Below are 17,436 nucleotides of genomic sequence, written 5' to 3'. Positions count from 1 at the left end.
TTGCCACATCCCTCCAAAACTCCCTACCAACTCTCCATCAAATCCAGAGACAGATCATCCTGTAACACTGTTGTTACCTTTCCACCAAAACCCACAGCTCCACAGAAGTTTCAGTACTATCCAAAGGCCTCACCTTTAGCCCTAAACCCAAATTTAATCGTGCAGGATGTGTCAAAGTTGTACTGTCCTTCTCCCGATCCCTGCAATGAAAGCACTTACTTGCCCCCAGTACCTCCAATCAAAACCACTCTAATTCCTGCATTGAACCCTGCCTCTTCCAATTCACATCACCATTCAACCATGATCTTCCTTCGTACCCATTGGTCACCTTCCAGGAATTCCGTATGTCCAACTTAGCCTCACCATCCTTCCCCGGGTCCCTTCCTCAGAACACCAATCTTTCAGCAGAAGAAAGAACAGCCACGTACAACCTCAAAACAAACCTTTACCTTGTTGTCCTACCTGTAGACAAAGGTTCTACCACTGTCATGAACTGCAGTGACTACCTGGCAGAAGGCCTCTGCCAATTATCTGACTCCTCCACTTGTAAACTCTGACACAGTGATCCCATCCCAGAAGTCCAACAGAAACTCCTGATAGAAGCCTTAGGCCCTTCCCAGAACATCTCCCCTGAATCCATTTCCCTCCTCACCCCTATAGCAGCCCACACACCCAACTTCTACATGCTCCCCAAAATCTACAAATCCAATAATCCTGGACACTCCATTGTGGCTGGTTATTGTGCCCCCCTTGAAAGAATTTTTGCCTTCATTCACCAAGACTTTCAACCAATTGCCCATAATCTAGCCTCCCATGTGTAAGACAACAGCCACTTCCTTCACTGACTCTCCAGCATTGCCACCCCTTTACGTCCTGGATCCCTACTGGTCACTGTTGACACTGCCTCCCTATACACCAACATCTCTCGTGTCCAAGGCCTTCACCGCTATTGAACACAACCTTTCCCAATGTCCGTCAGACTCCAAATGCACTACCTCATTCCTCATACACCTTACTAACTTTATCATCACCCACAACTACTTTTCTTTGAAGGGAAGGTATCTAAACAAATCTGCGGCACAGGCATAGGCACACGCATGGCACCCTCATGTGCCAGCCTTTTTGTGGGCCATCTATAAAAGACCTCCCTAGCCTCCAAAACACCAAATCTCTAGCTGGTTCAGGTTCGTTGATGATATCTTCATGATCTGGACCCAGGGCCAAGACACCATATCTTCATTCCTTCACAACCTCAACAACTCTCCCACCTGCTTCACATGGTCCTCCTCAACCCAACATGCCACCTACCTAGATGCAGACCTCTTCCTCTCTGATGGCTCCATCCACACATCTGTCCACATTAAATGCATCAACCACCAACAGCGCTTGGATTTTGACTGCTGTCATCCCTTTCACACCAAAAAATCCTTCCTATACAGACTGGCCACCCAGAGATTGTGTATCTGTAGTGACAAATACTTCTTGCTCAGCATGCTGAGGGTCTCACCGAAGCCTTCACAGACAGGCACTGTATCCCGAATGTAGCCCCGAAACAGATCTCCATGTCATTTCCTCTTCATCACCAAGTATCACAGACTGGAGCAGCTGAACCACATGCCTCACCAGAGCTTTGATTTACCTATCATCATTGCCTGAAATGAGGGACATCCTACCCGACATACTTCCCACTACTCCTAAAGTGGTGTTCTGTTGCCCACCCAACCTCCACATCATCCTAGTCCATCCTTGTACTATTCCCAATCCCAACTCATTGCCACAGGGTTCATATCCCTGTGGATGACCTAGGTGCAAAACCTGCCTAATCCACCCACCTGCCACTTCCTATTCCAGTCCTGTCACAGTTTTATCCTATCCCATCAGGGGCCGGGCCACCTCTAAAAGCAGCCATGTCATTTACCACCTCTGCTGCAATAATTGCACAGTTTTTTATACTGTTATGACTACCAGCCAGCTGTCCACCAGGATGAACAGCCACCGCCAAACTATGGCCAAGAGAAAAGTAGACCACCCTGTGGCATAACATGCAGCTGAACACAACACACTTGGTTTCAACGGTGCTTCATTGACCGAGCCACCCACATCCTCCCCTGCACCACCAGCTTTTCTGGACTGCGCAGATGAGAGTTATCGTTACAACACATTCTCCGCTCCTGTAATTATCCGGGCTCACCCTATGGTAAAGTACTGTCCACACAGCCAAGTTTCCACTCCCTCTGCCCTTTCATCTCCTTCCCATTCTCCCCTCCCACCCTGTTTACTTGCAGACCTTTGCCAGTGCATCCGCCTGTCTTTCCCTACTCCTCTCCATTTTTGTTCGTTTTTTCCCCACCTCCCTGTCCCACGACCTCTTGACCCCTGTTAGCATTCTAGTTCCTACACACTCCACCAGACAGAGTTTCTCTCTCTGTGCAACCGTGCACTACTCTCTCTTCCCCTTCCCTGCCCCCTGCAGAAGCTGCTTGCATCCAACGTTAAATTTTAAATCAGGTAAAATAAAATTACATGAAAGAAATAAATCTATTCTTTTCAGAAACAGATACCTTTGTAAGTAAAATCGTACATTTATAAAGTTTCAAATGTGTAAAATGAAAATATTTATCAAGCCTCCTTGCTTTCTCTTGACGCATAACTCTACAACCAATAGTTGTCTGTAATAGTATCTTTCACAGTCAGTTGTACTGCAGTGCTTTGCCACTTTTGTGTTACGACCATATCCTTCATGACTTTTATTCACTCCTACTAACAGATAAAGCAAAAAATTTATTGTATGTGTGGCATTGGGGTGAGCACTACTGAATTTCTTTCACAACATCCACAGATTACTTTTGTCTTAATTTTGTTTTACTAGGTAGGCAGGCAGAGTTAATTTAACTATAATAACTTAGAATAAAGAGAACATTTGCCATAGTGATTCTTTTCAGACATTACTTGACACAAGAATTCATTATTGTTTCCAAACATGATCACAGAACAATGAGAACAAAATTGCAGAATCCAAACAAGTTTTTCAGGTTTCCACTTTGGTTGGAACTTTATGTGGCATTAAATTCTGATTTAGGAGTATCTCATTGATTCGGAACATGCAACGATGGACTGAAGACTTTTAATGTAATTGTTTTGCAATTTCCAGCTGTAATGCAAATACATTGCCGGAAGAAAATTTGTATACCCCTTTAGAGGTTTCCAACTCGCTCAAGATTTATTGTTGCTACAGTGCTTGTGCATTACATGAAATGGTTACATTTACTGATCAATAGAACATTTGGTTCTGAGGTACCAGGTGTTGACCCATGCAGAAACACCCATATTAGTACATTATGTAGACTCCACAGGCAGCAATACCAGCACTGATTCTGGCATGAAGTCACTCAAACAGATGGTGAATACTATCCTGGGATATTTTATGCTATGCCTGCTTGACCTGTTCACATAGTTCTGTAAGAGTTGTCGGTTGATGAGTCACTCCTTGTCCTATCGTGCCATACACGTGCTTGATTGGAGTTAAGTTGGATAGTGTGCTGGCAGGAAATCTGCACATATTGCAGAGCACATTGAGTTTTACGGGCAGTGTGTGGGTGAGCATTATCCTGTTGGATCAATACATCACCATCCTGTTGCAAGAATGGCTCTAACAACATTCTGCACATACCAAGCACTAGTTAGCATCCCCCCCCCCAAGAAGCACCAAAGATGAACGAGAGTTGTAGCTTATTGCACCCCAGACCATAAGGCATGGGGTGGGGCCAGTGTGTCTTGGAAGAATGTACTCTAAGGGACAGCACTCACCAGGTCTACAATGAACATGCAAATGACCATCACTTGCATTCAGACAGAATCTGCCTTCATTGTTGAAGATCACCGCGTGCCATTCCATCTTCCAAATAATCATCCAATGACACCAGTCAACCCATGCACATTGATCCTGTGACATGAGTGGAAGATGGGCCAGAGGTGCATGTGCCCATAGTTCCACTTCTAATAACCAGCTGGGAACAGTTCATGTTGACAAGTCTGAGCTCACAAGGCTTCTCATCTGTGCTGTGGAAGCTGTACTATCAGCCACTGCTGCCCTACAATATGACAATACTGATGGGCGTCTGTGCTGTGTAAATGTCCAGAACCTTGTCTAGGGGTGAGAGAATGTTCACATGACCACTGATACCCAGCGCTGTTGCACAGCTGATGCAGCACGTCCAACTTGTGTGGCAGTTCTCCGAAAGGCCCATTCCGCTACTTGAAAAGCCACAGTTTGATCTCTTTCAAACTCACTCATTTGGCTGTAGGAAGTGCAGGTGTGCCTCTATGGCATGGTTGCCTGCTTGCTTCATACGTTTTCACCACACTGAGCCTTCTGGCAATGAGCATCCCCTATTATAGGATAGACGCAGATAGCAGTCAGGTAGTTATGTCACAACGCTATCTGTTGGCAGACGACAATGAAGTCATTATTATTACATCCACTATCCCCCAGGTGACATTTGTTGTCATTGGATCAAAATTGACATTGTCTTTTGAGGTGTACTTTTTCCCCCCATAGTGTATATATTTGAGAATTCAAAGATTTTTGTTTAAATTTAATGGCAAGAAATACATTTCATTCAGTTTCTGCTGTTCCCAGCCCACACATTGCTGTGGCTCAGTCTGGTTAAATGGAAAAGGAGGAAAAAAGAAAGCAAATATTTGTAATATTCATGGAAATTGGATGTACCTCCCACACTCCTTCTCTCTCTTGTCTTTGTCCATCTCCTCCTCCCACTCTCTTTGTCCATCTCCTCCTCATCAAGCCCCCTCTCCCTGCCCATCTTCTCCTCTCCATCTCCTGCCCCTCTCTCTGCCCATCTCCCCCTTTCCACTTTGTGTCTTCATTTCCTCCCATACCTCTGTCCATCACTTCCCACCCCTCCCTCTGACCTTGAGCCTTGTTTATTTTTATTGCATATTCAGATGCTGTAGTAGTATTGTAATCATACGCTGGTAAGCCATCCATTAAGTACACCTTTCCTGTTTCCTAACAATGTTTCACTATTATATTTGGGTATGTCCGTCCAAATGTTCACTAGAGTTCTGTGTAAAAATTTAAAATGAAACACTCAAGAACTTTCCAAGATTTTTGGTGATAAAATTTCTCCTTTATGTATTACATTTTTATTTATATATCATTTAAAAATAGGTATATAAAAGTGCACGTTCTTGAATGGAATATTGTATCAAAATTTCAAAGCAATCGATGAAGAACTTTCAGAGATTTATAGTTTTTCACAGATGAATATCTACGTATTTTATAAGTTTCTCTTACAATTATTACATATATATGTATATATTATATGTGGCACTCTTGGTAGGTGTATAAAACCACACACACACACACACACACACACACACACACACACACACACACACACACACACACACACACAACATTGTTTCAAAATTTCAAAGCAATTGATGATGAACTTTTTGGAGATATTTATGGCTTTAAACAAATAAAATTTACTTTTTTATTTTTGAGATTTATAGCTTAATGCAAAATTTATGTGCTTATCGGAATACAAATTCCAACACAAATAATAGGATTACTTGGGCATGTTGACTATAACACTGAAATTAAATTTTGGAAGATGTAGAACAGTGATCAGTAATGGGAGATAGTAAAGATTTTCAGCCTCAAGATCCAAACCAAATTGCAGATTGTATCATCTACAATAAGGTTTGTTCAATTGATCCACAAACTACCTTTCTATGTATCTCAGTTCTGTCTGTGCATATTGCACATGTATTTGGTTAGAACGTGACAAGGTACCGATCTAGTTAAAAAAAACTGGCAGCTGGCTGTTATTGTAGGCAGATGTGAAATTGTTTACGTCATAAAATATAAATGATATTGGTTGTAACTTACACATGTTGTTGGGGTCTTGATTTTAAGACCTTTATTCCAATTACTAGTTCTGCCATCTTCAGATTGATACTGCACTTTGCGTGTACATTTACATACACGTTTCATCGACATTTTGAGAATGAAGTGTAAATACATTAAAAAACTCCACTTGGTTTATCATTTATAAAAAGGAATGGTCACAGATGGGTTGTCAAATGAATAAAAGGTAAAAGTACAACATCCTTAGCACCGACAGAATTAAAACTATACGCCATGCCGAGTCCATGTGAGTTCGTCGGTATGGCTCTGTTGGCGTTATGGATATTGTACTTTAACTTTTACTCATTTGACAACCCATCTAGGACCATTCTATTTTATAAATGACAAACCATGTGGAGTTTTTTAATGTATTCACACTTTGTTCTCAAAATGTAGATGACACATGGATGTGAACAGATATGCAAAGTGTAACGCCAATCTGAAGATGACAGCACAATTCTGTCGAAACTAATAATTGGAATAAAGGCCTTAAAATCAAGTGATCTTGGCTTTCACAAAAAATATATATTGATTGTGATGTCACGTATTACACGGAATATGTGGACGTAACACCAACAAATTGTTACAAATGAGACGAGTTCTGGGTAAAGCAACTGGCAGAGGAAGCAAAGTATATGTACAAAACAGTGTTTCTTTTAAAATAATTGTGGTTGTGTTGGAATATTTGCCGAATTCCAAAATTTACTATCTAGATATCAGTGTGATAAAAGACTCTGGAATTAAAAGTAACCCACTGGATACCATGCTGTTAAGTAATGCAAGTTTTTCTAAACAAGTGATATATTGTTCCCGGATTCACAGTATAATTTCAAAATAGTGTTTGATCTACTGAAATGAATAATGAAATATCAAGAAATCTGTATTCTTTATATTTAATGAGCATGAAAATCTGTGTAAATCACTATTTAGCATATTTTAAAGCTGCATACATAAATTTGTATGGCACACATTGATAGTGATTCATATCACAAAGAAAACTGCTCTCAGGTAATGTAAGAGTGTGACTCAAATATAACCAGAATTTTTTGTAAGTTTATTTCAGCTTTTGAAAAACTCATACACATGAACTCTTTTTTTTTTTTTCTATATGGTATTCTAAATGGGAAACAAAATTTTCTCAGTGGTTAGGTGGTTTCTCGATCCTGTTTTCTTAAAATGAATGTGACTGTGACAGTAGCCAGTTGTCCATGAACACTTCGCAGTGCCATCATCATCAAATCTGTGTCCCTGGACTGCTTCCTTTAGCGGTTCAAACAAATTAAAATTTCAGGGAGATAAGTCCAGACTGTAGGAGGATGTTAGTGTGGTTCAGAAAAATTCCTGAATTATTTATTGTATTCTGGCAGCTGTGTGCGATTGAGCATTGTCATGAAGCATGATCACATCCTGAATTGGATATATGCATGTTTTGTTTGGTCCAAAAGTTGGCAATAGTATGCAGTGTTCATGGTACGATGTTCTTGGAGAAAATTTGTGAAAACAACTACTTTAAAATCAAAACAGATTCTCTGCAGTCATGTTGGTCCTTGAACTACTTCAGTGAGCTGCATTGTCAACAGCTTCTTCACCTTGTAAAAACTGTTTGTGCCATGCATACACTTGAGTTGGTCTTTCTCAGGGTGTTGTCCCCAAATTGTGCCACAAATCTTTCCAGAATTTCAGATGATTTTATGTCCTCTGTTTTGAGAAAGTTTATTATAAAGTGTTGCACAACAGATGATGGTACTTCTGGAAATGAAAGCAACAATGAGCAGAGATCACGCCACTCTCTGTTTAAAGAAAGGCACTTAAAATAAAAATTCCTGTTTATATTTGATTCACTCTTGTATTTTATAAAATGGTAGGGCTCTGTGTAGAAGTATGTACTCAAAAAAAAAAAAAGTGTATACGTATATTACATTTTACTTTTTGGTTTGTTTGTTACAGCATTGGAAGACAAAATTAGTATGGCTAATCCCCAGCCGACAGCATCGTTACCACCTCCATTGCCCCCATCTTCCCAGTCTCACATACATAACACAAACATTTACACTACGCAGACATTATACACAACCAAAGTTGTAGTGAGCAAAGGAAGTAAAAAGTGGATGGGTGACAGTATCTTACCTCTTGTGCCTTCCCCAAAGAGGGATATTTATGAGTTTGTGGATGAAAAGCAGATAAGGGAGGACGAAAGGAAGGTAAGTGTTGAAGACACTGATAGAGTGATAGAACACGAGTCAGTTTTTCGACGTCCTGAATCGTCAAATGCTAGCCTTCTAGTAGAAGCAGCACTTGATGCTGCTGAACGTGATATTGACATCTCAAGTATGGTACCAAGTACTGCTTCTACGACTGTAATAACTGCCAGTGAACTGGCTGGTACCAAAGAACAGACAGGAAATTTGTATGACCTACCACATTCACAAAGTCATTTAGTAAATGGAAATCACCACCATCAAGCACTGAGCATGCAGTCACCCATCCACAATAAAACTGAACAAGATAACCATGTCGAAAACTATCTTGTGTCACCATCCACCACACCAGAGCACCATTTGCAGCCACAGCGTTCAAGCCCAGACAATAATCACTTACAACAGATGGATAGTTACACGCTTCAGAGACAATCACCGTCGCAGCCTGATGCAGAGTCTCTCAATAATCATCCACAACATAGGCCTCATGTTGTGGATGTGTATGCTTTGCAACATCGTGATGATGAAGGATCAGAATCAGTGCCACAAGGGTATGCCATACAACACCGGCAGGAGGAACTGATGTCTCCTGCTGGTACACCAGATGCAAGCTACAGCCTGCATCACCAGGAAGAAATCATCTCACCAGCTGGAACTCCAGCACCAGCTACAGCTGCTGCAACATATGATTTACCTGCAGCTGATGATGCATCTAGTTGTGATGAAGGTGAAGTGCAGAATTTGAGTGTAGGCATAAAGGGCAAGCTGGACTTGGCAGCCTACAAGCAATATGAAAGCCTGGATGAATTCAGTCGTGTCGGGGACAGGTTTGAACCACTGACAGTTGTCGGCAACAGCGGTGAGCTGCAAGGCCTGGATATGTCGGCACGCACGTACCATCCTCATCCTACTCACCCTCAAAGTTTCCCTCGTTACCACCACGCACTGTACGAGGAAAGACAGAGTGTCGACCTGTCTCGAGGTAGTGGATATGCGTCTCCACCTCCATACGGTGGACACTCAGAGGTATTGCGAGTGGTGAGTTTGGACTTAACACCAGGAGGAGGTAGGCACAGTGTAGACTTGTCTTTACCCCGGGCAGCTGTGGTTCCTGGCCAGCAGGCATTATCTGAACGAATTGTATCACCTCCACCACCACACCCCAATTATCACGGTTATCCTCTCTCGCCATCACCATACCATCCTGCTTCCCGTACTCCTCATATCACCTCTACCTCTCCAACAACGTATCATCATTACTCAGGTTACTATTGAGGTGTGCTGTGTATCTTATTTTTTGTCAGAGTATTTTGGAAGAGTATTTCTTTACTACTGTGAAACAAATGTATTTGAATAAGACATAGATGATGTTATTCAGTAGAATTAGATGTTACAAGGCAATTTTTTATAGCTGTCTTACTTGTTGCTACTTGTGATTGGTGGAAAGATGATGTGAAAGCCACTTTGCATCCACATGATTTATATAATTTTTAAGATTAATTGTCAGAGGTTTCTAAAATGACGTTAAAAATTTTATATGTCTATCTCCCTGTTTTTAAGTTTTTCTGTTAAAATGTTTGTCGTCATTAAGTTGCTTTGATGTCATTTCACAGTATGTTCCTGGCAGTGGGCTCTGCCACTGGAAAGACAAGCAGAATCACTTAAGTCATGACATGTTAATAATTCAAGCATTATAACTGGCAAAACTTGCTTCATCACAGAACAATACTTTCCTGCATATTTTCTCTTCACTGGTTTTGAAAGTATGTAGGGTATGTTTCTAAAATTTTATGTAGTATGGAATATACAAACAAAACTAATTGGAAGTAGCAGTCTTGTACTAGCGTGATTAAAGATAAGTTGACTTGTTGATCACATTTTCCCCCAGAAAGCTATTCTTATTTTGTTGTAATTTTCCTTGAGTTCTTGGATTAAGATAGCCAAATGCAAAATTTGAAAATCAGTGGAGTACCAACTAACTTCCTCCTTGAGATGTAAATTTTTACCTAGTTTTTTTTTTTTCCTTTTGTTTCTGTAACATCTTTTTCTTTTGATGAAGGGATTATCAGATTCAAATGTAATATCTTTAACATTGTTCTGCTTGTTTCTGTCGAGTCTTCTCTGGTTTTTGAGCTTTTGGTGGTCAGTAAATTGATACTGTTCTGTTCTGTTCTTATACATTTTATTGCTACGGTTAATGTTTAAGCTGCATAGTGGTACCCATTATCAGCATTAATATATTTGAAGATGTGAATACTGTAAGAGTTCTCAAGTTAATTTTGAAAGCACAAGTGGCATTCTTTCCTTTTTGTCTCCTGCTTTTCTTGGTCCCCTCTTCACCACCACCACCACCACCACCACCACCCCCACCCCCACCCCACCCCCACCCCACCCCCACCCCTTTTCCTCCCTTACTGATGTCCATCTTTTTGCTGGAATTGCTATCCCATTAATTACTTTAGCAACGGAATACAGGCCCAATTATACAAGAAAAGTAGAGGGTCAAAAAATTGATTTAGCCAACAGTATTTCATGGGTAAATCTGTGTGTTTCTTCCATGCCAACAAAGCTGGTTTATGCTTCCTCCTTAGCTGTGTGTGTTCACACCATGGTACTGTCCTATCTAGGGGAAATGTTTTCTCCAACTTTCTTTTTCTTTCAGCTCATAATATTTCATCTCACAACATAAGAGATAATTTAAATGGGAGAAAATTCAATCAAGAAAACTACCAAACTATGAGGCAGAATTTCTGGCCAGTACTCACTTTCACACAATGAAATAGTTAGTAATGCCAACAGATATGTATATAAAGGCAAGCGTGACAACACTGTCCTAGTTTTGCAATTATTAGTTCCTTCCACGGGGAGGGAGAATGTATAGGTTGGGGAAATTTAAAAAAGGAAGTGTCATCCTTTTTACCTACCCCCATCTCCTCCCTGAGGAATTGAAAATTTGAAAGCTAAGATAACATAAGAGATGAGTATGAGGGAGTCACATTCTGAAAACATATCTGACTAAAAGAATGTGGACTTTCGAACAATCCCTATTAAACGAAAATATTAATTTCATCACTCCTTCTTCTTCTATTTCTACTTCTACTTAGTACTACCACCACCACCACTACCACTCCTACTATTGAGAGTTTTACAGGTGCATGAGAGGGATGGTCTATTGGCCAAAAGCTGATGTGACCTATACAACGTTGAGCAAAAACTGTGCTGAAATACATGTGTTCTAAATCATTGATCACAAAACTGAAGAAAATGTTTGTAGCAGCCATGACAGAGAAAAAAGAATAGCACTTCACTTAAACTATACAGTCATATCTCCCTTAAGTGGGCAAGAGACAACAGCCAAAATTTACAAATTAAATGAAACATAGCTACTATGCTACTGAGCTGTCAGAGGAATGCAAGCTCCACTGTCATTGAAACAAGCCTGAAAATTGATGTCATTTGTTAGTAATTACAACATTCATTACTAAAAAACTACACACAGACAATTTTTATGATGTTCTCCTTTATTTTAGCATGTCTTAAATTTGAAGAATTTTGCTTAATACTTCTTGTTTCGTACAGCCAGACATATTCTGAATTAAGCTCTGCCTTGTCACACAAGAAATATGGAGAGAAAAAGTTTTAAAAATTAATCATGAAATTGACTCCTTTGTGAAAACAGCTAGTAACAGTCATGTACACATAAAATATAAACATCTCAAACCTTGTCCTGTAAGTGACCTCAGTTCATTCACTGAAGTTGAAAGAGAAGTGGAAGAGGCAAATAGATTGCTCCATTGCTCCTGAGTAACTGTTGGTTTTTGTCTGTCTTATTAGTAATAAAAGATCTTGAAAGAGAGGAAGATAACAGTTTATATCTCACTGATAATGACATCTCTGTATGGTACATCCTATGCACAAAATGTGGACTATACTACAGTCCTGGTGGTTATAAACCCATTAAATTATTGATTTTTTTTTTAAGTTTTATTTTCAGACTGGATGAGATAGTGCATATAAATTATATAAATACGGTATGAATACATGCAGGCAATCCACCTTCCTCCTCCTCCTCCTCCTCTCTCTCTCTCTCTCTCTCTCTCTCTCTCTCTCTCTCTCTCCCCCTCCCTCCCCTCATGCATCTGTCTGCTATTTTCTTGATGTAATTTATAATAATTGCTTTATCAAAATACAATCCTCAGGTTCACATTTGTATGGGATGGAGATCTTTCTCACAGGTTGTTGATCATTGATAGTTAAAAGAAAATATTGGTGTGTATATATAAATATACTGTACCACTTACATTGGTATGTGTAAATAGCCATGTCTGTTAAAACTGATTTTTACGTTTAATGTCATAACCTAGTTGCCAAGTGTGTACCAAAGTGTTTGCTAACAAGCATATGTCAAATAGCTTATATCTTTTAAGTTTTTTGTTGCTTTATTCATCAAAGCTTATGTTTTAGTTACTCGCAAACTGTGATTTTTTTAAAAAATGTTACTGATGTGAAGCCATGTAAAATTTTACATATTTGCTGCTAGTCACTATATTTACAGTATTATGTTTGTATATAACATTGTTCTAGTATTATTGTTCCAAAACTGTATGGTACCTGTAAGTTTAATACTGTGCAGCTGTACTTTTACATTGCTCTGCAATTATGTTTAAAACCTGACACATAATTTTAAACACTCAGGACGTAATGTTTTTATTATTATTTGCTTGTTTATTGTAGGCAGGTAATTTGGTCCTGAGTGCATGTTAAGACCTCACTTCAGCAGTTGATATCTGCATTGCAAGTTTTAGAGTACTGAAAGCTAAGCAGTACCAGATATTAATAATGCCATTTGTTGTAATGTTTGCTTGATTTGTGTGTGTGTGTGTGTGTGTGTGTGTGTGTGTGTGTGTGTATGTGTGTGTGAAACAAAAATGCTTCCAAAAATGTGTGTTCATACTAAAGGTCGGTTGCCATAAAAATACATTTAGAATTAACTGAAATATTACTGCCTATTACCATTGTGCATGTTTATCCTTATACAGATTGATTATATATGTAGCCTATGCTTAATGCCAAAGAGTTTTTAGAACTGTTACCAAATATACTGAAGCCAAAATTTATATGAGAGCCATGAGTGATAAGTGGAATTTCATTATTATTATTATTATTATTATTATTACTATTCAGTCTATTTATAAAATATTAAATCAAACTTTGGTTAATATTTTGTAGCCATTATAATGCTCTAATAGTGCTTAATACTATTATAGCTGTAGGAATGATATTATATAGAAATTATGAAACCAATGAAAAATTGTTCAACAGCTATTAATCAATTACAATTTGCTTTTGTTAGGTGACAATGGAGAGGAGATAATGATGATGATGTCTGATGTATCATTTCTTGATAAATTTTGAACAACAGTAACATTTGACATTAACATTACTTAACCTATGTTGCAGCACAGAAATATTTTAATGACTATAGTCTACATTATAAATAATAATGCAGCAATGTGTGTGATGTTAGACACATCAAAATCTGAGCCACTAAACAGTTAACAATATTTGCTGCTTCTCTCTTCGTTTTCTCAAAGGAAAAACTCTTCTTTAAAACTCATTGAAATGTTTCAAATGTCAATCAAAACAGTCTTATTTTGATAAGAATTGGTAACTTGTGACCAATTGTTTGAATCTGCATTTTGATACTGTTAATTAATAATTGAAGGCTGTCATTTATCAGAGTGTTTACATACGTTTTCTTTTATTCTTAAATAGTGCCTTTGAGTGCAGTTTTGGAACATTGAAAAACCAAAATGCAGACCATTTCATGAAGAGAGTGTGAGAATACTTTGTATCCATTGCATTGAATGTTCATTTCACTCAGATATAGAAACGGGTAGAGTAAATTAATCTGACAGGTTAATGTAAAAATAAAATAGAAATCACCCCACCACTGATAACTCAACATATAAAATATTAGAAAATTAAGATATTGTACTAGGTGTAAATGGCAGGGTATTGGAATGAGTATTTGAAGCTACTGGAAGTTAAAATAATTTCATTACCTTCAGAAGATTTCATATTTATTCAGTGGCAGATAATATTGAGCAGAATGACTTGCTGCACAGTACTGCACTTGACAGTTGATTCCAGGAGAACCTACTTTGGTACAGGGTTTAGACAGATCAAACTAAATTCGTGTATTCATTTCATTAATATTATGCTCAGAGCCCCTACCTGCTTTTTGTTATATTTGCTTCAAGGATCCTACAGGATGTACTGCTTTTAAAGCAACAGATTCCATTTACAACTGAAGTAGCTATATTATGTCTTAGCAAGTATGTTTGAAAGCATTGTCTACACATTAAACCCCTTTATGCCCTCTGTATGTTTCTAAAAAAATGTGGCAATGATACTGAAAGTATATGAAAAATAATATTGCTGTGGTGCAGCTCAGGACAACAAATGAACTGCCTCCATGCATTTAAACATGTATTGTCAAATCGTACTGAGATTCCTAACTGTATTTGTTATAAAGTGCTACCATGTGTATTTGGGAATTAACAATTCATTGATGCTAGCATGCCAATAAACATATTTCAAGATTTCATTTTAAAAAGTCACCCAGTGATTTTTATTGAAAATACGTTATTTATAATTGCTGCAGGGATTAATATGATTGTTATTTATCCCAGATAGCAACTGAAAGACATTGACAGTGAGACTCATTTTCACTTTACTAAACATATTTAGGGAAAAAACAGAAAAGAATGACAGTAACGTATTGCAAAGCTTGGACCAAGCTGTGGCATTGCTCATTTTTTTTTTTTTAAATCAGTAATTTACTCCCATTCACTTCATTTAAAACTATGAAAGTGTCTTTTATTTGGCTCTGGAGAAAGTGTCCTGAAGGACATGTGCACATTAGAAGTAGGTGGGTTCAGGGAAGTTTCAGTGCAAAATGTGCTTACGTTGCAGTATCAAAATAAGACGTAGCATTATAGGCCTTATCAGATACAAAAAACATTGATAATCAGAAAGGGTAGCTGGTAGCATTTTGTATTGAAAGAATCTCAATATTGGATATATTATTGTAAAATTTACAGTAACAGGTAATCTCATTAGTTTTTTATGATAGTTGTTTATTAAGTTTTTGGTCTATTTCTATTATTAATAACAGTATTTGCATTTTATCTGGTCATACCACCTTTAAATCTGGTCAGATATAAGTTCCAAACGACAGTGGAAATATATTCATAGTGTCACGAGTGACAGGGCATCTTCAAATAGTGGCACTGTTGTGAATTCAGTCTTTGTATTAAATGTTGAATATACATGTATATTAATCTTAAAGTACAAATTGTATTGTACCAAACAAAGTAAATTGTTATTTTAATGTAACTTTTCTATGGACTGTAGATCTGTAAAAATGGAAAAAAAATTAAAGTCTGCAGTTTGCATTTGTTCATATAACATTATGGTATATCTCTGATGTTCTCGAATCATGGTGACAGACATTTCAGTCTGTGAATGTTGCTGCTTATAAATCTCAGCCATTATTACTCAATGATTAAATTGAATTTTTACTAAATATTTTCTTTTGAACTCTTTCCTAAGAAGAAACCTTCAGTATATTTTTTTGTGTAAGAGTGAGGGACCAGTGACTGGTGACAAGTAGTTGCACTTGCATCTTTCAGCCCTGCTCTTTCTCCACATTTCTTGACTTCCATTTCATATTGTAGTATAGTGTCGGTGAAAGAAGTTAGTCATCTATAGAGCTGCAGCAACACGGAGGCACTGCCGCCGAGATGTATACAAACAAAATCACATTTCGTGATTGGTTGAGGCAGACCCATGAAGCAGCCACACGAAGCCCACTGTAACTGTCGGGGATCTTCTTTCACTGGCGCTGAGATCGTAACACAAATTGTATAGAAGAAAATTTTTTGTATAAGAAAAAAAAAAGAATTAAGATGTGTGATGATGTTGGGACAGAAAAGTGATGACAGATGTAGAAAAGTGAACTAATGTTGCAGTAGTAGTAGGATGCTTTAGTATCTGATAGTGATTCACGTTCAGCAATGTAGGAAAGTACAGATTGCTACCTACCGTAAAAAAGGACATGTCAGGTTGCAGAGAGGCACAGTTAAAAGACACTTACACAAAGCTTTGGCCACAGCCTTCATCAGCAAAAGAGAAACATACACCTTTCATGAACACAAGCAAGCACCCCTCACCCACACATGACCGCCAACTCTAGCGGCTCCGTTTGGGCGTTCTGCCTCATGCTGATGGAGTTGGTGGTCATGTATGCATGATATGTGTTTACTTGTGTGTGTGAATGATGCGTGTATCTCTTTTACTGATGAACGCTGTGGCCGAAAGCTTTGTGAAAGTGTCTTTTAGTTGTACCTGTCTGCAACATAATATGTCTTCTTTACAGTAAGTAGCAAGCTATCTGTTCCTACATTGTTGATATTCCTTACTGTGGTTTCCATTGTTTGAGTAATTCACATTTCCCATCCAGCCTGAGTATCGATGTGGAAGACAGGGCTGAGATAGTTGGGCTTATTAGCTCAGTCACAGCTCGCTCTTGTGGAGGCCGCCAACGCTGTGGGCATGGCATATGGGCCCATCTGCTGATGCGAGAGTATTATGAAATACTGCAGTCCTGTACTTATTTGACAGTTCTCACTATTCTGTGAAGCCTTGAATACATGCTATTGATAGTGACTGCCCTTGCCTGTGTTCACACTTTTTGATTCAGATCCCTCCCTGGACTGTTTGTGTACTATTACAATGACTTTCATTATACTCTTCCCTTTGCTTCTGGCTAGCTGTTTATTTCACAGAATCTTTTGCCATTGGCCACAGAAATCACCATTTTGTTCCACTGGTCTCTGTATCACTGCCAGTCCTAGTGATCACAAACAGTGGTCTGCATTTGCCGAGTGGGTTAGAAAAGTGGCAGTGAGCAATGTCTCGCCATGCTCCTATTCACAGTGATGCATGGGTCCTAAGTTTCTAAAGTTGTGACAGCAGCATTTGCAACATCAATAACTGCAGCAATAGGACGAAAAGCAGGAATTGCTGTTACAACTACAGCAAACCCAACAACAGTCTGCAGTTGCACCATCGCCGCCTCCCTCTCAACTATTTCCTTGCTTTGACAAGGCAAACGAGGGTTGGGAGATTTATTTATGTTGTTCTGTTCTTCACTGTAAGGCAAGTTACATTGCTGATCCTCAATGTCAGAATCCAATCTAATTGTTTTTTAGTAATAAATTCTATGATATGATGCAA

At 38.7% G+C, this 17,436-nt stretch overlaps 1 protein-coding gene across 1 annotated transcript in view; it reads left to right on the top strand.

Moving 5' to 3' along the window:
• The window catches only part of LOC126473304 (uncharacterized), a 130,558-nt gene extending 120,961 nt beyond the window's left edge, over positions 1–9,597 (top strand). Inside the window, exon 10 of the mRNA XM_050100278.1 lies at positions 7,883–9,597. Coding sequence (XP_049956235.1) covers positions 7,883–9,408 — 1,526 coding nt within the window. The 3' untranslated portion in view covers positions 9,409–9,597. The remainder of the gene's footprint in view (positions 1–7,882) is intronic.
• Positions 9,598–17,436: the final 7,839 nt, after the last annotated feature.

The sequence above is a fragment of the Schistocerca serialis genome, chromosome 4, assembly GCF_023864345.2.
Source record: "Schistocerca serialis cubense isolate TAMUIC-IGC-003099 chromosome 4, iqSchSeri2.2, whole genome shotgun sequence".
Taxonomy (NCBI): domain Eukaryota; kingdom Metazoa; phylum Arthropoda; class Insecta; order Orthoptera; family Acrididae; genus Schistocerca; species Schistocerca serialis.
The sequence above is the reverse complement of the archived record's forward strand: the minus strand, read 5'-3'. Positions and strand labels throughout refer to the sequence as shown.